Source organism: Diadema setosum, chromosome 9, assembly GCF_964275005.1.
Source record: "Diadema setosum chromosome 9, eeDiaSeto1, whole genome shotgun sequence".
NCBI lineage: Eukaryota > Metazoa > Echinodermata > Echinoidea > Diadematoida > Diadematidae > Diadema > Diadema setosum.
Window position 1 is genome coordinate 16,037,072 of NC_092693.1, and position 22,671 is coordinate 16,059,742.

General features: G+C 37.3%; 1 protein-coding gene across 1 annotated transcript; it reads left to right on the forward strand.

Moving 5' to 3' along the window:
* Positions 1 to 3,471: 3,471 nt before the first annotated feature.
* On the forward strand, positions 3,472 to 14,176 carry LOC140233006 (M-phase phosphoprotein 6-like). The gene is made up of 5 exons (XM_072313112.1): positions 3,472 to 3,569; positions 9,763 to 9,875; positions 10,462 to 10,552; positions 11,285 to 11,376; positions 12,949 to 14,176. Exons 1-5 carry the CDS (start codon positions 3,510 to 3,512, stop codon positions 13,073 to 13,075), a joined length of 483 nt encoding a protein of 160 aa, XP_072169213.1. The 5' UTR covers positions 3,472 to 3,509; the 3' UTR covers positions 13,076 to 14,176.
* Positions 14,177 to 22,671: the final 8,495 nt, after the last annotated feature.

The following is a 22,671-nucleotide window of genomic DNA, read 5'->3' on the forward strand; positions in this document are numbered from 1 at the left end:
TATGAAACATGAAGCATGTCATCGAAACATGAAACATATTATATTTAGCATCCTGTGCCCCTCCTGTACTGTGACTGTGTATTGTGAGTTTTAGTGAACATATTCTGCTAGCCATGTTTGGAAAAGAGTAGAAAAAAAAAAAAAAAAACCCGCACAATCTAATTCGATAGATTTCAGTTTTAAAAGAAAGATAAATAGGCCTATAGGCCTACTAACAAATATTTCTATAGGGGCGTCGAACAGGGGAGGGGGGGGGAATATCACGATCGAGGGGCGGGATCAGTTTCAGCCCCCACGAATATCCTTTTGCCCCCCCCCCCCCCCCTCCTCCACCCCGGTATATGATTCTCGAGATGTGATTTTTTTTTTTTAATAGAAAAGTGTCCAAATATTTCACCCAAAGTGTGCAGATTGTTGAATTTCAATTTAAAAAAACGCAAAAATGTCCCTCGCGTGGGGGAGGGATACCGTATCTCCCGTGATCGGTCCTTTATCAAAGACTTATGCCTAAATACTGCACTTTATTTAAGGTTTTAGAATTTCGGAATATTTCATCAGTAGGCCTATTACCATTCATATCTGTCACTTCAGTTTAAAAAAAAAATGTATATATATATATATATATATATATATATATATATATATATATATATATATATATATATATATATATATATATATATGCACGAGTTCCCTCGTGGTGGGAAAGTATCCATTTTTTCACTAATTGGTTCCCCTCCAGAGTAGGCCTACTTTTGTTTAATGACAATTTTCCAAATTCCATTAAAAAAAAAAAATGTGTTTACGAGATATTTTGATTTGAATTTGAAAAGCTTCATTGTATCCATTGCAGGGGCGTCGATAATGGAAGGAGGAGCCACTATGGAGGAGGGCCTGGGGTAGTCTTGTGTGGGGGGGGGAGGGGGGAGGGAATTCCCTAACATCTCCCACAGACCTGCCTACTGTACGAGGAGCTTAAACTGCATTCTTTTTTAATTTCAATGAAAATATCTCGCATACGTTATACGCACATTTTTTTTTTCATGTCACAAAGTGCACTGCAGTAAACATAGGCGCGGAAGTGGGGGGGGGGGGGGGCAGGGGGGCGGGGGGGCGGCCGCCCCCCCAATCCAAAAAGTGGGGGGCAAAACACATTTTGCCCCCCCCAAACCCCCCCCCCCAAAAAAAAAAGAAGTAAATAAATGAATAAACAAATAAATAAAAATAGATAAAATAAGATAGATATGTATATAAATGAATAAGCGCGAAAAAACATAGCTACAAACGGCAGTTTTTGGACTGTAAAATGTCAAAATTTCCAAGCTCGCTCGCTCCGCTCGCTCGCATTCAATCGCTATATGCCATTCTCCTAATGTTGCAGCCAGTATTTGCCAGCAGTTGCGCCTGAGCTGCCCCCTTAATTTCCAAAGCTTAAAAAAAATATATATATAGCTAACAACGGCAGTTTGGGGACTGTAAAATGTCAAAATTAATCGTCAAATTTATTCGTTATGCCATTTTCCTAACGTTGCAGCCAGTAATTGCCAGCAGTTGCTCCCGATGCGCCCCCCCCCCCCCCCCCATTAATTTCCGAAGCGAAAGATATAGCTACAGACGCCAGTTTCGGACTGTAGAATGTCAAAATTTTCAAGCTCGCTCGCTTCGCTCGCTCGCATTGAATGGTTGTGCCATTCTCCTAATGTTGCTGCCAGTAATTGCCAGCAGTTGCGCCCGATGCGCCCCCATTAATTTCCAAAGCGAAAGATATAGCTACAAAACGCCAGTTTTGGGACTGTAGAATGTCAAAATTTTCAAGCTCGCTCGCTTCGCTCGCTCGCATTGAATGGTTATGCCATTCTCCTAATGTTGCCGCCAGTAATTGCCAGCAGTTGCGCCCGATGCCCCCCCCCCCCTTAATTTCCAAAGCGAAAGATATAGCTACAAACGGCAGTTTTGGGACTGTAAAATGTCAAAAATTTTCAAGCTCTCTCGCTCCGCTCGCTCGCATTTTATTGTTATGCAATTCTCCTGATGTTGCTGACAGTATATAATTTGTCGTTCACGCCGTCATTCCATAACCCATGTAAGGGAAACTTACAATGTTGCTCAATGACTGCGTTGTTGAATGTATCACATTCCGTAATGTATTGTAGTCCCATTATTGCGCATGCACACACGCACATGCATACACACCGTCAAAATTACTTTTCCACAATGTGCCCACCCCCAATGTTTCGACCCACCGTACGCCACTTAACATATATATATAATATATACACACACACACACACACACACACACACATATATGTATATATATATATATATATATATATATATATTATATATATATATATATGTGTGTGTGTGTGTGTGTGTGTGTGTATGTGTATATTGTGTAACATATGTATGGTTTATCGTGAGCCCCCTCCAGTATTTGCCCCCCCCCCCCCCAATTCAAAACTGCTTCCGGCGCGCCTGGCAGTAAATCATAAGGAAATGGACCCGTGAGTTCGGGATGGATTCGGGAGGGGGTAGGTGGGGGAGGTGCTTGAGTAGCTTTAGCCATAGCCCATAGGACCATGTACCATGCGGGGCCCGAGATCTTTGCATTTTCAAAGTTGAACTTCAACGATCTGTAGCACACTTTGGATGAAACAATTTTCAGTCATTAAAGCAAGAAAAATGTCATATCGGCCGGGAATCGATTATTTGTGAGGAGGGGTAAAATCAGATCTGGACATTTGTGTCCCCCCCCCCCCCCCCCTATTGATACCCTTGCGATGTACTTAGATAATGAAAAATTACCACTACATCGCCCCTCCCCTTTTAAATTTAATAAAGACATGAATGAATAATGAACAACAAGGGCAGGGGATGGCATGAGCTCCTTGGTAAAGATAATCATGCGTTCACCATAGGCCTACCCTAGTGGAGTATCGAGTGGCGGTGTGATTTTTTTTTTCCTTTCTTTTTTCTTCCTTGTTTCTTTCTTTTTTTTTCTTTCTTTCTTTCTGTCTTTATTTATTTATTTATTATTCTTTCTTTCTTTCTTTCTTCTTTCTTTCTTTCTTTCTTTCTTTCTTTCTTTCTTTCTTTCTTTCTTTCTTTCTTTCTTTCTTTCTTTCTTTCTTTCTTCTTTCTTTCTTTCTTTCTTTCTTTCTTTCTTTCTTTCTTTCTTTCTTCTTTCTTTCTTTCTTTCTTTCTTTCTTTCTTCTTTCTTTCTTTCTTTCTTTCTTTCTTTCTTTCTTTCTTTCTTTCTTTCTTTCTTTCTTTCTTTCTTTCTTTCTTTCTTTCTTTCTTTCTTTCTTTCTTTCTTTCTTTCTTTCTTTCTTTCTTTCTTTCTTTCTTTCTTTCTTTCTTTCTCTTTCTTACTTACTTGAAGCCACCCTAGCCCTGACCCGCAATGTGCGTACACGTCCCCACACGTAATGTACATGTACAGTGTACGTATGCATAGGTGATTGAGAATGAATTTCTGAAGAAACAAGCTAGACCTCGTCAAACGATATGGCCGGATCTGGACAACGCAAAAATGTTCGACTTTCAAAGAACTTGTCTCAGATGAAGGTTGGTTTCTTTCTTTTCTGTCAAAATTGTGCATGTAATAGGTAGACTATACGTGAAAAAGTCTGCATGTAACTTGGAAGAGACTCTGCATCTCATATATCTGTATATACCCCGGTATAAATTTATATAGATCTGGTGTAGTGGTGGTGTACCATTCGAAGTCATGATCCCGGGCCGGGGGCGCTCCGGCTGTCTATACTGTGGGAGTGCCGTGAGTGAATAGCGGGCTATTTTCGTTGTTAGATTAAAATCAGCATAAATTCAGGGGTAATCGTGTAGAAATGCACACCTACCGTTCGCTTCGCTGTTTGTCAATCAAATTTTGTGCAGCTATTGGAGATGCTAAATTGAACCATATCAGAGAGTTTTCATGGAATTAGAAAGCCGAAAAGGTAAGAAAAATGAGAAATCGGAGTTGAAAAGTACGTCGGTCGCGAACATAGCCTCCGAACAGTGTCTCCGACGTAACTAGTGCACCGATTTCGCAGAGAACGATGTCAACGATTATAATCGATTCTGGTAGTCTCTAATTAGCCGCTTACTAACAATATCGAACTCGACTCGTGCAATACGTGTAGCCCCAAGGCCCTACTTTCTTTTTCGTATTTTTTTTTTTCTTATTGTTAGCTCACCCGAGTCGAAGCAGGGATGGGAGGCGTGGGACCACCTCCCTGGTCGAAGGCTCAAGTGAGCTATTGTGATAGTTCTTTGTTTTCATTGCCACTATCATGATTACCACTATTCAAATTATTGATACGATTATTCATACCAGGATTAAGACATCGGCAAGCATTGATTTTATCAATGAAAAAATTGATAATAATCTAGATTAAATTATTCAATTTGAATAGTATTGAAGGGAATAGAATGTGGTTGAAGGAAAAGTGGAAGAAAAAAGGTTGGGCTATTAGAGAGAGAGAAAGAGAGACAAAAGAAGATGAGAAGGAAGTTGAATTCAAAGGGGATTTGTTTCTAGTAATTTTCATCATTCATAGGCCTAATTTAATAAATTAATGAGAATAGTATTATAAAAAGTGTATGCTATACAATCATGTATTAACATTCTGGACTTCTCATAAAGTGCTCATTTTACCTAAAAAGAAACAGAATATTGAAATTGAAATGGTAATATGTTTTCGATTGATAAGTTCAACTTACAGTAGAAAGTAATTGTTTTTATGATAGTATTTATTTTTCCATTTCATTTTTTTATTATGTATACAAAAACAGCAACCCAGTATTTGCTTTTGTTTTGTAGTAAAAATCCATTTTATTGTGCAATATTCATGATGGATAATTCCCATTTTTTCATACATCTTTTACTGTTTTGTACACATTGTCACATATTATCCGTCCATCATTTAGTCAGCGAAAAATGTTGACAGATATACAGTCACATGCAGGAGAAAATTAACTAAAACGATAAAAAAAAGAAAAAAACAGACGCATCAAGATCACTTTCTTTTTTCCACATTACTGAGTATACTGTCGAGCCGACGTAATTATTGTGGTTAAACACCAAACAAGCGGCTGTATTACAGACTACAACGATCGATTATTCTCGTTATATCACTCTTCCACATAAACGATCATCCATCATGCTACGCTGAGACAGTCGTCGATCGGCGTACTTTCGAGTCAAAATTAGCTACTTTTCTTCTGTAATTGACTATGAAATTTCATGAAACCGTCAGATATGGTCCATCTTGACATTTCTGATAGCCACAAGAAGTTTTCATTGACAAATTAAGGAAGGAAATGGTAGATGTGCATGGTGTGCATTTCTACATGATTACCAATTCAGGCACCTCTGAAAGTGCCTACTTCACCAGCAATAGGCTGGCGATTATACCAGGTCCATGAATATGTCTAGTCCTATATATAACTTATAGGGGCAAGCATGGTATTACCGGACGCATGGTATTGCCGGACACGCACATTTTTGCGTACTAATGACATTCTGTACGCGCGAGACTTCGTAGATTAGCCTCACAGAACTTTGTGTGGACCGAAATCGCAAAAAACGCCACATAAAAATGTAAAAACACGAAAAAATTCACATTTTACCTCAAATTTATAGTTGAGTGACCCGCACCTCGAGATAGCTAATATTTATGCATGTTTGAATCACATTTCGCGACTGAAATTCTATGAAATCCCACTCACATACAGGAAAAATGCTGAAGATTCCAATAGAACCAAAAGTTCACTGATCGATAATCGGAAATTTGTAGCTATCGTCCTCAAACGCGAACAATGCGGAATAGTTGTGCGCTAAGGGGCCCGCAACTCATCACCCGCGCGTGCAGCTCCCATAGACAAAGCATGTAAACTAGAAGTAGAGTCTAACCAGTTGTCGATTTTTTCACAAGGTTTTATTCTGTGAACTGTTCGAAATGTTCAAGACAGACATTTTACCGTAAAATACAAAATTTTAGCCTCATTTGCCCATTTTTTCTTTGTCCTCCGCTCAGTGATAATGTGTACGATGATTTGTGGGATAAATTGTGATTCTTGTGCAAGGATTAGGTGCGAAAGATGTCGATTATTTCACTGCGAAAATCGTGTCCGGTAATACAATGCGATTTTGCACCACGCAAAAAGACAACTTTTGTAGAGGGTTATGTTTGAAGCATATTTTCTAAAAACTGGAGTGAACAATTGACATCAGTTGGCTGAATTCGTAATTTCCAGGAGTCTGTGAATAAGTGATGTTATTTTTAGCCCAAATTTCATCCTCTGAGTACGGAATTCAAAGCCACGAAAGAAAGCGTCCGGTAATTGGATGTGCCACCCTACCTTACGGGAAACTTGCATATATCCAGACTTGCTGTTCCCAGACTTTCTTGAAAATCGCCAGCCTATGCTGGTGTCCCTGGTGAAATAGGCGTGCCTCAAGGCACTGTCCTTGGACCTTTGCTATTTCTGGTGTTCATCAATGACCTCCCAGAGTGTGTCTCTTCAAATATCCGCCTGTATGCTGATGTATGACGCCCTGTTAATACCTTATAATTGACTGATCTACAGACATTGACATTCTTCACAGAGATCTTGCTAACAGCATACAGGCATGGGAGAGGAAGTGGCTATTTAATCAATGAAATGTTAATGGCCCTCAATGCAGAGAAGTGCGAAGTGTTCAGGATATCAAACAAAAAGAAGAACATCGTAGGAGATATCCAGTACTCAATCCATGGAAAAGCACTCCGGACCGTTGATGAAGCGAAATATCTGGGAGTCACACTTCATCGCAACCTTAGCTGGGCTGGAAACCACACATAGGCCTACAAAATATCTGTAAGAAGAGTAATAGTATACACTTGGTTTTCTTCAGCGCAATCTGGGGAGGTGTCTGTCCAACATCAAGGAACAAGCTTTATAAGACATATGTCCATCCAACGCTTGAATACTCCTCAGTTTGGGATCCCCACACCAAAGAACTTATTTTTTATATAGAAATGGTCCAACGACGTGCAGCGAGATTTGTGATGGCTGACTACAACCAACAAAGTAGCGTGGCTCTAATGGTACACAACCTTCACTGGCAGTCTCTGCAGGAGCGGCGTGCACACAACAAGGCCATCATGATGTATTGTTATGCAAGATCATCAACGGCCTTGTTGCTATCCCTGCTGCTCCACCATACCTGTATCATTCATCAGACCTGACTAGAGCCCACTACATCCAACTCCGGCAACATCACTGCAGAATCCTCTCTTATCAACACAACTGGAACGGCCTTCCCACAACGGTGGTTTCAGCTCGGAGTGTAGCTATTTCCCGGCGGTTTGCGTTGTATAGATTGACTGAATCAACAAAAATCATCTATTTGGACAGAAAAGGACTATTTGAGGAACCCAAATTTTACCCGAATTGAAATAATAATGATTGATCTATATCTATGCATAGTCAGATTTTAACAATTTAATTTCTAAAGCTCAATTTCATGCCAAAGTACCAGTACTTCAGAAATGCAAAAGCAAATTTTCGCAACCCGTTCCTGTTCAGGCTGATCGCTTTTAACACGTTAGATCACCATCAGCTAAATTTAACCATGGAGCTACAAACCCATGATTTTACTTAGTTTCCATTCTGATAATGGATGTATCCAAAAATAAAGGTATTGAAAAGTCTGAGCAGTTGGAATGGTGATAAGTCCATTGATAATTGTGTACAGCACGATGATCTTGCTGCACATACTTTTCATACATGGAGCAACTGCCACTACACTGTACCATATGTCTTGCAGCATTTGAGTGACAATGTCTCTGGACCATTTCAATTTAAAGGGTGTGTACAGTTCTGGTCGAGGTGAGGATTTAGCTTTTAATGTTTTGCGAGATATTCAGAAACCACTCTATGAGATGTCAAAGAGCATGCAGTTCTAAGGGGTATCAAAAGTTTATTCGATGAAAATCGGTTTTGAAATGGCTGAGATATCCAAAAGCAAGGTGAAACAAAGAGATCCTAATAAAGTTGTGGCATGTCGCCTTTCATTATTAGCACTTTTTTTGATATCTCGGCCATTTGAAAACCAATTTTCATCAAATAAACGTTCAATCCTTCTTAAAATTACATGCTCTTTCATATTTCATAAGAGGCTTTTCATTATCTCACTTAGGAATGTTTAAAACATGAATCCCCACCTCAACCAGTACTGTACAGTCCCTTTAAGAGGTGATCTCTTTGGTAGTAAGGTTCCATATTAAAATTGAATACAAGTATGTTATACACACCACTGGGTGGATGAAGGTCTTATAGTTGTAGGTGTGTGCTCCCAGTGCTTCCTGTATACATTTGTACTAGCAGGACCTTTCCTCCCAATGGCTCCCATTGCATTTAAAGGTAGGGAATCCCATTTGCATGCCTCAAATGAAGAGTTGTATAAATACAGTGGTATGTTGAAGAGAGTATCATTTTAGAAACTCCCATAAAGTATTGAAAGTGGAAGGTAACATTTAGTACATTTTTATTGACTGTTAGATTTTGAATTGAATTTTTTTCGGGGCTCACCGTAAATTCCAGTACATTACTAGGCTACCTTTGCAGACCCATGCACTGCATGTGTATCCATCATGTATATTTTGTGAAGAAAGTTCATCAAAACTTACAAACATTTCTATATACATTCTTGCCACACACTCTATATGTTATTACATCAACTCTTATACTTTTAGGTTTGTGTTTATAGATAAAAAAATACAGAAGACTGCAACAAAAAGGCTTAAGTGTGGCTGACACACAGAACTACTGAGTAGTTGAGTTTTGTGCATTATTCAAATTGTAGATAACTGTTGACTTCCAAATTTCTCAGCAGTGGCCTAAACAAGTCCCCTGAGGTTCATATTTAATGTTTTGCTGCATTTTGGGAGGTCTGTGAAAGGTATCCCCTACCTTTAAAGGGATGGTACAGTATTGGTGGAGATGAGAATTTGGCTTTTAACTTTTTGTGAGATACCAAGAAAACACTTACGAAATAGTACACAGCATACCATTTTAAGTGGAATTCAAAGTCTATTTGATGAAAATCGGGTTTGGAATGACTGAAACATTAAAAAACAAAGTAAAACAAAGCGATCGTAATAAAGTGTGGGTCCCGCACATATTAGAATCGCTCTGTTTTGGATATCTCAGCCATTTCAAAACCAATTTTCATCAAATAAACATTGAATCCTCATGGAATTACATGCTCTTTCATATTTCATAAGAGTTTTCTCATTACCCTACCGAAAAATATTAGAAACCTGATATTAGGTCTCAACCAAAAATATACGATCCCTTTAAAGGAAGTCAAGTGTGCTGTTGCTCTTCTTGCAGGTAAAGTGCATGTGAGGATTCAAGGTGAGGTTTTGACAGAGGAGGATGCTATTCCTTTTGCAATCGAATGTTACATAATAGTCTTTCACTCCCCAAATCTAGCTGTATGTGGGGCAATTCCTTATATATTACTGAAGCCTTGATAAAAAAAAGAATTGCTATTGCCCATTTATTGTGTTTCTACTTCAATTTGATCTCTTCATTTGAGGTCTGCCCATGAATGAAAATGATACAAGTGTTGATTGTCATTGGTTTTAGCCTATTTACACTGGACAAGCAGGGAGGCATGCTAATCAAGTCATACTATGCCGTATCTTAAACAGTTTAGTATCAACCTCAAAATGTTTGTGCGGTACTCGTACTGTCTTATCTCCAGTTTATGCAGCGGCGCTCGAGGAAAGACGCAGAAGAGGAACTCGAGACCGAGAAGCAACGCCAGATTGATGACACGCACTGGTACTTGGATCTGCCAGAATTGATCTCAAAGGGGTAAGAGTATAGTGGCAGCACTCTTTGCAGAGTTACTTATACGCTTGTGACTATTTGAAGCGTTACGTGGTACATGCACTTCACATTGTATTGAACTTGCATTGTCTGCAACAAAAGCAGAAATACTGTAAAAGTGGATATATTCATGTGAGTAATTTTTCGCGATTGGCCAGGGAAGATAAGTTTCACATGTTTTTAAATCCCTGGAATCATGGCATCAATACAGAAATATATAGCAAGCAATATATTCACATTATTTTTGAGCTAGTTTCTGGTTCCGCGAAATGCTTGAAAATTTCAACACTGCAAAATTTTTCACTTTTACTGTAAAATATTTTGTTTAACTATCCAATAGACAATCATCAAAGCTTTTTCCAGAGCAAGAACGGAGTATTGTGGCCCTGTAATATGTTGACTGCAGGGTACACTCACTGTTGCGTAAAATTCGGAGCGTCAGTAATATCTTTTGACTTCTGATGAGTGAAAAAACTAGAACTGGAAGTTGTGATTGTAAGAACAAGTGTTGTTTCCTTTCTTTTCTTCAATTGTATCAACAATGGAAATCTTTCAACGACTTTTACTTCAGGAATCGATATGAAACTGTGGACAGCTTAGCAGAATGCGAGGAGTTTATTTGCGGTCGCATGTCATTCAAGGGCATGAACCCAGCCATTGAGGTAAGCCCCTTGGGAAGGAAAACCAAGATAATTATGTTCCATACACATTCATTTCTTAACACCTCTTCCCCAAATAGTTTTTTGTTCTTTTTGTCCCATTTCTCATAATTGCATTTTAAGTAAAAATACTCAGTGGACTTTCTTGAAACCTGGCCTAAGGTATGCTGCATATGATTTGATGGGCTAACCAAACTTTATAGTAAAAATCTGTAATGAAATTCAGTGTTATATCATTTTTACGTGCAATAATTGGCAGTAAATTGCAGATATATCAACACATTGTTTACAGATTTGCATTCCTATTGCCAGACTTTGCAAACTTTTAATCAGCTAGTTTATTAATCTTCCAATGCATCTCCATTTCATGCATCTCCATTTCAAAGACAGTTGCTCTTCTTTCTTTCATTATAAACTTGTAACTGATTGACAAATTAACCTTCATCAAGAAAAAAAAATAATGATGATGATAATAACCACCGACTATTCAGTATTTTTGAGTAATTGCCATGATAGAAATCATAGGATTACATACTCAGATGGGATTTGGATTTGAGTTTTATTAATATGAACAATATAAATTCATTGGAGATTATCGTGTATAAGTGATTCATCTTGCTTTCCTTTTTCTTTAGTGTCTTTGATGTGAAATTATGCAGAAAAGTATTCCCTGGCCACAGGTGTCAATATGATAACCACCCTTGCTGTGCTTCATTTTCTTTCGCTTGATTACAGAAATTCATGGAGAATCTAGAAGCGGAAGCTGACGAGGACGATGAAGATGACGAAGGAGCAGAACAGGTCTCTGATGAAGAAATGGCTGAAAGGTAAGATTGTGAGATCGACCCTCATCCAGGAGTATGAGAGTCTCAACAAGAACATATTCACAAAAATGAAGAAGCGTATAAAAATGAACATACACACGTGTATTTACCTCAATTAATATGTGTACAAAAATGAACATGTTTACATTAATGAATACAAATGTTTGCATTGTGAATTCGTTATTTTTTAAAAACCATTATGAACTTATATAATGCTGTGTTTAGCACAGTTGCATTGTAAAATGCACTGGTTGTTTAACCACCCTGCCACTTTTAGTAGTTATATTCACTCTGGTAACTGTGTTTTCATTAAAAGAAAAGAAAAAAACTTTCAAAACATTATTTAGAGAGGTGCAACATTACTATTGTAATGAATTTTACAATTAATTTTTTTCAAATGGCACCTGTTATCTTTACTAAACAATCTACCCATTTTGTAAGCACAGTGTTTTATAAAGCAGGGTATGGATCTGCTCTGCGAGGCTTATTTGAATTTAAAAAAAAAAAAAAAAATTGTGATGATGTCCTTGTGGTGAACAGGTGATGGGTTTCCAAAATGCCAATTACTATGATGTTGACCAAGACACCTTTGCGTACCAGTGTGTGTCTGTCCGTTTTATTTGTTGTGTCAACTGCTGTAGACAATACAATATTTAGCCAAAACTTTGATTCGTCAGTTGCTCTGTAATGCCTCACCTCCTGAATAAATGTGATGACATCATGTCTTCAGTCGCTGTGTGAACAGCAAAATTTCAGACTTTGACGTCATCCGGGACCATGTCATGGAATTCCTTTTGCATGGTTCATACTTGATCAATGTTTGAATGATTTTACCAAAAAAAAATAAATAATAAAATGATATAGATAGATAATTACAGTCAACCTTGCCTAAGTCAAATCTATTTCGACTGAAGAAATAGCGTCGACTTGGAGAAAATTGACTTGTTGGGGTTAAAATCAATAGAATATAAAGAGAAGAGGACTTGAAAAGACCTTCACCTTAGGCAATTATTCAACTTAAATGCGAGGTCAACTTAAAAGACAAGAATAAACATGTGGATTGAGAGACTGCAACAGTATTAGTAGAATACATTACTGAAAGTTTCAGTAAAATTGGACAATCCGTTCAAAAGTTTTGAATTTTCTCGCATAATAAAAGAGCACATGACTTGCCTCTTTCATAAGGCAGGGCGAGTACCATGTCAGTTACAAGCTGAGGGAATGTTTTTCTAAAATGAAATTATGTGTAATTCTCTATATATTTTCGTTGTATTGTTCTACACATATAACATCATCAACCGTAGCAGTCTTCTCATCCAGCAGTGACTACACAGAAACGTTAGAAATTAATAACTTTTGACCAGATTGTCTGATTTTCCTCAAACTTTCACTGATGTGTTCTACTTACATTGCTGCATAATCTCAATCCACATGTATATGAAGGTGAACTTGTCCTTTAAGCAAGGTTGACTGTAGATAGATAGATAGATAGATAGATAGATAGATAGATAGATAGATAGATATTTGTGCATCCATATTTTATTGTGTGTTTTGTTTTTTGCATTGCCTCCCCAGGTACTCAACCTTAGTCGGAACTGTGGGAAAGATGTTTACCAAGAAGAGGAATCGCTCACAGACAGAGGATGACATTCCAATGAAGAAAAAGCATAAAAGGGCTTTCCTCAAGCCTCCTGATGAATAATATTTATGTCTGTGCTTAAAAGTTATTTTTATAATTGAATTGTCAATTTGGTACATATACTAGTAAATGTCGCCATCAATAGATTCTTAATATGCGGAATTTTGAAGACTTGTTTTAATTTTGATTCATTTCCTATCAATTTATAATATCTATTTATTGCCAAGAGGTGTAATCAATAATTATTGTCCTAGTCACATGGACATGCTGGTGTGAGATTGGTATTTGTGCGTAGAAGTCTGTCATCTGCAGAACTAATATTTGGTTGAGTGGTGCTTTCTTTACTCAAAGAAAAGAAACAGGTGTAACTTGTCAGTAATGTGGGAGCAATCATGTTTGATGGTTCTCTGCACTGGATGGATGTTCCGTGTGGTGAGACACCCAATAATTAGGTATGATACTTATATTTCTGACTGGGTAATATCACTCCAATGTATTACAGCAGGTATGATTAAATTTATGAATATTCATTTCCATAGAAATTAATTAGCATATTTGCTACTGTAATATTGTGGCCTGATGAAATTATTTGCCACTTCAGTGTTATGTCATGATTTCAAGAATTTTATACTGTCCATGATGTCAAGTGTCTATGCCTTGATAGTGCATGTCATAAGTATGTACATGTACATTACGATTAACCCGTTGAGGAAGATTTGATTTTGCCACAACACGCATTCCCCATAGACACCTGTATGAGTATACTCTGGACTCGTCCTCAACGGGTTAATCGGGGAGGGACCTCCCTGGATTAATACCTACTTGCCATGTAAAGTTTCTATGTTTTACATCCAAGTGTCGGGTCCCCAGTTGACATGTGTACCACATGAGCAGTACAGTACCACATGAGCAGTACACGTGGGCCTGTTGAAAGGAGACCCTGTTAGTTGTCACATATAGAGCTGCTAGTTTGTGCATATTTTTTGTTTTTTTCTTTATCAAAAGTGAGAAACTATGTTTCTGAGATTTAAAAACAAAAAAATCTGCAATTCAAATAAGCATGCACAATGTCTGCAATTATCCATTGTTTTGTTTTGTTTTTTAAACCTAAGTATGATTTTGACTTCAAGATATTTTTTTTCTTTTGTTTTGTTTTCTTTTTTTCCGGAGGGGGGGGGGGGGAATTAATACTGTGCATCATCGGGGGTATCTTTTATGTTCTCCAGAGGTTGCCAACCCTGCATATTAAAGCTCTATAGGTGGCGCTATACGACAATGCACAAAAAGTCTGTGGTAGAAATACAGTGCACTCCAGTGATAACGAACACGGTAATAACGAAATTCCGGTTACAACGAAGTAAAGATTAAGGGCGCAACATTTTCCACTTTATGTATATTTATTGTCTATTTGTTTGGTTATTACAAAAATTTTGATGTAACGAAAGAAGACTGCTGGTCCCGAGGACTTTGTTATAATGGGAGTCCACTGTGTTGTAGAAGACCCTCAAACCCTGGAGACTGTAGGCAGGTAGGTGGTGTGAAATACATTGTAAGAAGGATTTAAGATCAGCAAAGACAATATACAAGAAATGTGGGCACTGTGAATGATGAACTTTACTACATGTGTAACCCAAAGTCCTTTGATTAAACTGAATCAGTGACAAAATCTGTGGTTCTAGCTAATGAATATTTTCTTTCTCGTGCAGGTGTGTAGTTTCTGATGTTGAAATTCATATGCTGGGAGTAGTCCTAGAGTAAATTCAACTCGAGCGTAAAGAGAAAGAGGCAGAAGAAGGAAGATAGGTGTATAATGTATGTGTGTGTTTAAATATACAGTATATATATATATATATATGAAGAGTTTGTTTGCAAAAACCGATAAGTCCATATTTGTCAAATGGAGATATTTGCGATTAAAGGTCAAGAAAAATAAAGAGAATAATAAGAAAATTTCTGCTTCTTTTGACGATAACTTCAAAAATGTACCTTTATAATGTAGTGACCAATATATCATTTAATAGGTATTACAGTATTTTGTACTTTATGGCAGAGACCGTACTTCAAAATCTTCAAAAATGGACTTATCGGTTTTTGCGAACAAACTCTTCATATATATATGTATATATATATATATATATATATATATATATATATATATATATATATATATATATATATATATAGATACATATATATATAGATATATATATATATATAGATATATATATATGTATACACACACACACATGTAATGTATTCCACTCAAAATGTAGTTGGCACGATTGTTATGTTTACAGAGGTATGAATCATGCATGTACAGTAGTGATTTATGTAATCGGTTACAATTAGCAAGTGGGTGTAAATACATGTACTAACTATACAGAGGCAAACAGCAGCAGGTGGTACAAGTACAATGTGGGAATGTCGCAAAGATGGAGAGCAACATGATTTGATTGAAAGTACACGTGGTCACGTTGACACTAGCACATCTGCATGAGAGGAAATGGTAGTACCATGTACTATAATAGTCATATTACATGTAGTAGGATGAAAATCTGTAATATGTTTACTGCGATGATTATAATGATGGTACTAATGTTGATGATGATAAAATGAAAAAGCCCATTGATAAGTAAAAATGCACTCGGATAGCGCAGACAAACCCGTTCATAACTTTTAAGTTATTTCGCAAAAAGACAAACAAACCAATGCCGGGCAAAAACAAAAAACCTTGGCGGAGGTAATAACTCATTCCCTTTCGAAATGTGCACTGTTCTCTAGGAGAGCTAGTCCATTACCAGGTATCAATTCATACACCAGCTAGTTGGCAAAGTGATGGGACAGGGTGTAGGTACAGTGTTATGTCTTAGGAAATAAACCCAGAATAGCTTGTTTGAGAGAAAAGAGTCTCATCCACTTCTCGGTGCTCCTCCCAATACAGTTGAAACGTACATAATAAAGAAGTTGGATATAACAAAACCCTGTCAGGTGATTTTGCAGTTCCAAACTCCATATATTTCTCTGTCTTTTTGTGCCCCGATAATATTGGGAGACATGGGAAGCATTTTCATCAAGCATTTTGTAAGCTTTTTTTTTTTCTTACAAATTTGCTCTCAGCCAATCAGATCCAATGATTCCAGTAGCTTAGAAGAGTTTGTCAGAACAAAAAATGATAATGATAATGTCTGACAAAACGTTTGATGAATGCTCCCAGGTATACCGGGTGCTGTTCGTTTGTTGTTGTTGTTGTTCATGATGTTGTTGTTCATGGTTTTTATTTATAATAATAATAAGGTCTTATTTATCCAGGGTAGCCTCTTCAGTGTTGCCACTGCTCTACCAGAGGGCCCTGTACCTTGTATTCGTTAATCCGAACATTTTGTGGCGTTACTTCAAGGAAACATGACAGTCATGTCATTTATCATCATCAAAATGACAGAAAGAAAACTTGGGGTGACGGAGAAGGATTTTTGCTGTTGTTTTTACTGTCAAAGACGGTATAGATTTGGAACACTCCCAGCTTACAACCGATCCAGAGGAGAGTGAATGGAGGTGGGGAGGGAACCCGAATGTCGAGGGAAAATAATCTCAATTGTACCTCATTTTCATTATGAAATATGATTTATGGCATTACAAAGAGGTCGAGGAAAACCTTTCTTTTGTAATCTTCAATTTTCGTCTGTCATTGTTGGAAATGCCCTTTGTCCTGTGTTAATAATCACAAGAAGAAAGGGAACACATCGTCCGCATTTTCGGTTCTCACGCTATATGCCATGTTATTCTGCAAATCACAGTATAGGCTGAAAACGGAAAACAGTCATTGCTCTTTTAAAGGAACATAGGCATGGTATATCAATTCACAAAACAGGTGGATTATAGAATGAAATCATATCCCTCGTCCATGACACCTGACTGGTATGATTATAATGACCTAACATTCCCTTGTATGAAATTTGGCTTGAATTCTAATATTCTGTTCCCGGAAAGCCAGTTTTAACTACAATGTACATTATTGAGTGAGACTTACACAGCTGGTGGACAACAGTGATATTGTTTTTTCTTCTCTCCTCTTCCCCTTTCTCGCCTTCCATCCACATTTAAACTTACATACATACATACATACATACATACATACTCACACACACACACACACACTCTCTCTCTCTCTCTCTCTCTCTCTGTGTGTGTGTTTATCTATCTATCTATCTATCTATCTATCTATCTATCTATCTATCTATCTATATCTAGCCTCTTTAAGCTGCATGTAGCTTATAGCTTTATCATATATCTAGCTCTTATATACCTCGTGTTCAATTACCAACTTTGGAGGGGGGAAAAAGATGATTTATTGTGTTCAGGGCCAGAGATTAAATTTATTTTTCTACTCTTTTTTTTTTTTTTTTTTTTTGTTACGATTTAAGTAGTATCCATTACGGAATGACACGCCTTACTGTCCTGTCCATTATCCCGTTACCATGGTGATGACACAGACGGCAAACAGCATAAGAGATTTTGTCCATGTCGAAATCAGGGATTTGGCCATCCCATATAGGTTTACACGCGATGTTTACAATAAAAGGAACAGATCACTACTGTCTTGAACGCATGTAGTTCTACAGTGGAAATGTACATATTATTCTCTGGGTGAAATCATGGAGATATAACACAATATTAGTTGTTTGTTTTGTTGTAGCTCCATGGTGAAATATAGGGATGAAAACTTTCAGTATGTCGTAATAACCATTGTATGATGTGTGATGCACTTAATTTGCTTGTTATAGGTGAATTACAGTACTCTTGTATGTCGAATAGAGTACGGCTTGTATCTCCCTGATATTCTTAGCGCTTTATTCTAGAAATAGGCTACAACGTAAACTCCTTGCAGGGGAAAATTCGCAGTTGTTGAGTCAGCTAGTGGGCCTTCCATATCAATCCTCTTTGTTGAGGATTTTCACTTATACAACGTACAAGTATACAGCACCTGTAGTGGGTTACTTATCTTACAACTGACGTCTTTGCGCGGATTCGACGCTTTAAAGTTGACAGAATCTGATGTAAATCTTCAGAACTGCGGTGGGAAGAAATGTTATTATGGTATTGAGTTTTCCGTATTGCTTTAAAAGAAAATCCCTCGGTTAGCAAAGAACGGGGTTAATAGGGATCACAGATTTTGACGCTAAATAATGCGATGCAATTGACACGATAAACGTCAACCCAAGAGGCGGTGTAACTTCAAAGTTCGGAGGCCCTGAAAATTGTATACATACATAGTTTTACATCAATTTTTTCTCAATTTTTAGTGGACCCGGGCTACCGGGCCCGCCGCTAATGTCGAATCCTGCTTTTGACAACTTATGCACGTATGCATGTATACATTCCTAGCTAAATACATACACATGTACATACATTTTAAATACGTTATACAATCTTTATTCATTGTGTTATACATACAGGGGCAGCGGTTCGGTGGGGGGGGGGGGGGAGGGCTGGCTCTACATCTCTTAACCCCCCCCCCCCCAAAAAAAAAAAAAAATAATAATAATAATAATAATAATAATAATATTAATAATAATAATAATAATAATAATAAAAATAAAAAATAAAAAAATAAAAAACTGCACGGCCCGCAGACCCCAATCTTTTTTTTAAGAAGTCCATGAAAAGCGACATATTTGTCATGAACACAGACATTACATCTACAATATGCATTGTGTGTGTCTGTGTCTGTGTCTGTGTGTGCGTTGATGTGCGTGTCTGTCTGTCTGTTATTGTCTGCCGAAAGGGAATTGTGTGAATAATGATGGACGTCAGGCATTCCCTGAAACAGAATATAAATCAGTTCTCATTTGCTTTGCCGGAGGGAGATTGGCCATTTTTTCTTGAATCTTCACACGCATATCACTTTGATTTTGTAAACAGAAGGTCTTAGGTTCGAATCCTGTCTGATGCGTTAAACCTCACTAAACAAGGTGTCTTACCACAAAGTGAAAAAGTTCCTCTTGACCGAGGTTTATTAATGGGTACAACAAAACATAAAGTAAGATTCGTTAATTTGAAAATGGAAAAAAAAAAGTGTGCACTAACGAACCTTCGGACTAGAGAATCCTGGGAATAACGAACTTTTTTTCCATTTTCGGATTAATGAACCTTCGGAATAACGAACCTCATTTCATTTTCTGTTTAACGAACCTTAGGAATAACGATTTTTTTTTTCATTTTCCCTATAACGAACCTTTGGAACAACGAACCTTCGGAATAAAGAATCTTATTTCACTTTCGGTTTAACGAACCTTAGGAATAATGATTCTCTTTTTTTTTTTCGGAATAACGAACCTTTGGAATAACGAACCTTCTAACAAATAACCGGCAATGCTGGGGTAATGGTGGGGTCCTCTCGGGGAGCAGTGCCAACACTGAAGACTGTACCTTGTGTGAATAAGACTTTTTTTTTCTTTGTAGAGCTACAGAAGTACGCTAAACCGTATAGATGTAGACGTGAATTGATCCAACACACGTATGGCAATAATAAACTGGGATCAGCGAGATGTTTGGTCACATTCTTCCTTCAGTTTCAATGTAGAAAAAATGTAGGTTTGTAAAGTGCCATAACAAAATACAGAAATTAAGCATAGGGGTGAAATGATTTTACTATGACTAGAAAGGGAAGCATGATTTAATTTGATGTTACCAAAACACACACACACACACACACACACACACACACACACACACGATATAGCAGCTATACCAACAAATGTGCATCCTCTTGTTTGTGGGCTGCGATAACATACGCCTATAATACGAGCTCTGCGATGCCTGAATGCGGACCATCCCCCTAACGTAGCATTTTGCAGAAGGGTTTATGCTTGAAGGAGAAAGATTTGCGGTGACACCATGTGTATGTAGTCCCTAACCGGATCGTTGTTTGACAGAAGAAGAGCCTAGAAAGAGGAGAGTTGAAGAGGGAAGCGACATATTATGGGGGTTGTAAGGAGGGCAAAAAGTGAAGAGTGGGGGGGGGGGGACAGAGTGGGGGACAGATTTATGCTTGTCAACCACATCCAGTTTGTTCCAATGTTGTTTCAATGCAGATATTTCTTATGTTTTGTGAATTTTCCCTCACTTTAATTCTAGTATAAAATGAGGGAAGGTCCATTCTTTGTACCGGTAGAGCCAAGCAATATGTATTCAATCTTAGCAATATGTATTAAATCTTTAAAAAATCTTCCAGTAGGCATTAATTTGGCTTCAATAAACGTGATTCAATATTGAAACTCTTTTTTTTTTTGGGGGGGGGGGTTTAGTATGTTTTTGTTTGTTTGTTTTATTGGGTGTTTTTTTTTTTTAGCCCGAGGGTGGATCGATGTGACATCATTTTTCATGGTTCGCTATTATTTGTTTCTTTCTTTACATCGTGACGTTATGATATCCCATGTACGTCATGCAGCTGCTGTGTATAAGCAAAATTGGATTTTTAGATTCGTTTAATGTACTAATTTTCACCTTGCACTTTCTCTTTTGTGTGTGTGGATGTCCGTAGCATCAATTTATAAAGCTACATTTCCAAATTTATCAAAGAGAGCGCAAGTGAGAGCGACAGAAGGAAGGAAGAAAAGGAAGAGATAGACTGACATCGGCTGTAAAAGGTGATTTGTGTTGGTTTTGCTTTACCAGCTTGTTTGATGTGCATGGGCGTTGAGGCGCAATGATCAATGATTTTGTCACATTTGTAGCGACCGTCTGTTTGTAAAGAACAGTGGATCGTGTCGTGTAAACACAACAAAATGACATCGGTGCGGGGGTGGAGCCCTTAGTTCGCAAATAAAAAAAATGACATACCGGCCTATATAACAAGTGATTAAGCTATATTGTAAAATTCTAGAAAATAAAAGCTGCAGGCGGAAATAGAAATATCAAATATCGTTTAAAAGACGTGAGAAGTGGCTCTGCAAACATGAATTAACTAAACGCATGTTTATCCGGGTGAGGTCAAAAGGGTACAAGATCTCTGGAAGCATGCATATTTGTTTAATAATTTTATTTCAAAAGGGTTCTATTCATAAACATACGAGACATTTATGAAAAGATACAGTAAGGTTTGATTTCGGATGCAATGACCGAATAGCACTGAGAGGAAATCATGCAGCATATGCGAATTTCTTTCTTAGTCACACATCACAAAGGTGCATCCGTTTTGTGAATGTGTATGGTATAAAAGTCTTTTTTTGTTGTTGTTGTTCATGCTAAGATTGTCCCATTGCCAATGTATGGCTTTAGACTATACACCACACTTTATACACAGGCATTCGGGCGCATGACACGTTTTCACAAGGTTCAAAACTTTATCATGTTTGTGTTTCGACCTTTAACTTCTTTCGTTCTATTGCTTGTGTGATGTTAATTCTTCTGAAAGTGAAATTGTAATATATAATCTGATGTCGTGTCTCTGAGGGTTGTTCGCATGATAATTGAAGCTGATCATTAGTATATAGTGCATGGTGGGCATTATGATTAAGTTATTATGGCAATGCTCATGCAACATTTTGATTCTACTCATAGATATGAATGGATCACCGTCGGTGTTTTTTTGTTTTTTTTTGTTTTTTTTTTTTTGTCGGGCTTTTGGCGAAAACTTTGATGGATTTTCTAAACACTCCAGATTTAAACGCATCTTCTGTTAATACTCGTGTGCTCATAAGGATGAACGATAAAGGCTCTTTTTAAATAATGTCGACATTAGTTACCATTCAAAGCTCAGCACATTAATGTCTATCTACATTTTGTTGGACGACCTTACAGGTACAAGGGCGTTCCATGACTTGTTAATCTACTATACTGTGTTGTGACGTTGGTATTATTATGTGAAGTATATGCTGCTCAAAGATGTAACAAATGTGTTGCATGTGATGTACGAAGACATAAGAAGTAGAAGGAGGAGTTAATGAAGGAGCTGCTGATGAGAAGAGAATGATTTTTATGCTGAATCTTTAATAAAGAAATTATTATGATTATGGATTTTTCGGATGACCTTACAGGTGTATATGGGCGTTCAATGACTTGTAAATCTAGCATATTGTGTTGTGACGTTGGTATTATCATGTACTGCTCAAAGATGTCAAAGTTTGTTGATTAGTATGCATAAAGACATATGAAGCAGAAGGAAGACTAAATAGTTAGTGAAGAAGATTAAGAAGATGCTGATAAGAAGAGGACGGTATTTTGAATGTTGAATCTTTAATTCTGATATTTACATTTATTTTTTATTTTTACATATTTTTACATTACCCAATTAAGTTAGATGTAGATAACATAATCATAATCTTTTATAAATCTTTTAACGATTACATAGTAAAACATTATTGTTTGTTTGTCAGGTGTATAATGCATATGCTGTTCTTTGAATCAGTAATTGTTATTTGTGTATATTTGTTGTGCGTTATAAAATGCTGATTGAAAGCACATTTTCCTAGTCTTATTTGTGGACATTAAAGTATTAAATTCCAAACAATCCAATTCCCAAAATGGAGTGAAAATTACTCGCCTTTCGGAAAGCTTTAAAACACTATTCACCCACCCTTTAACCATCGATAAAGGACAATGCACTGTGATTACTGTTTGCTGGATAAGTACTGTATTGACATTGCCAAAGCACTTGTAGG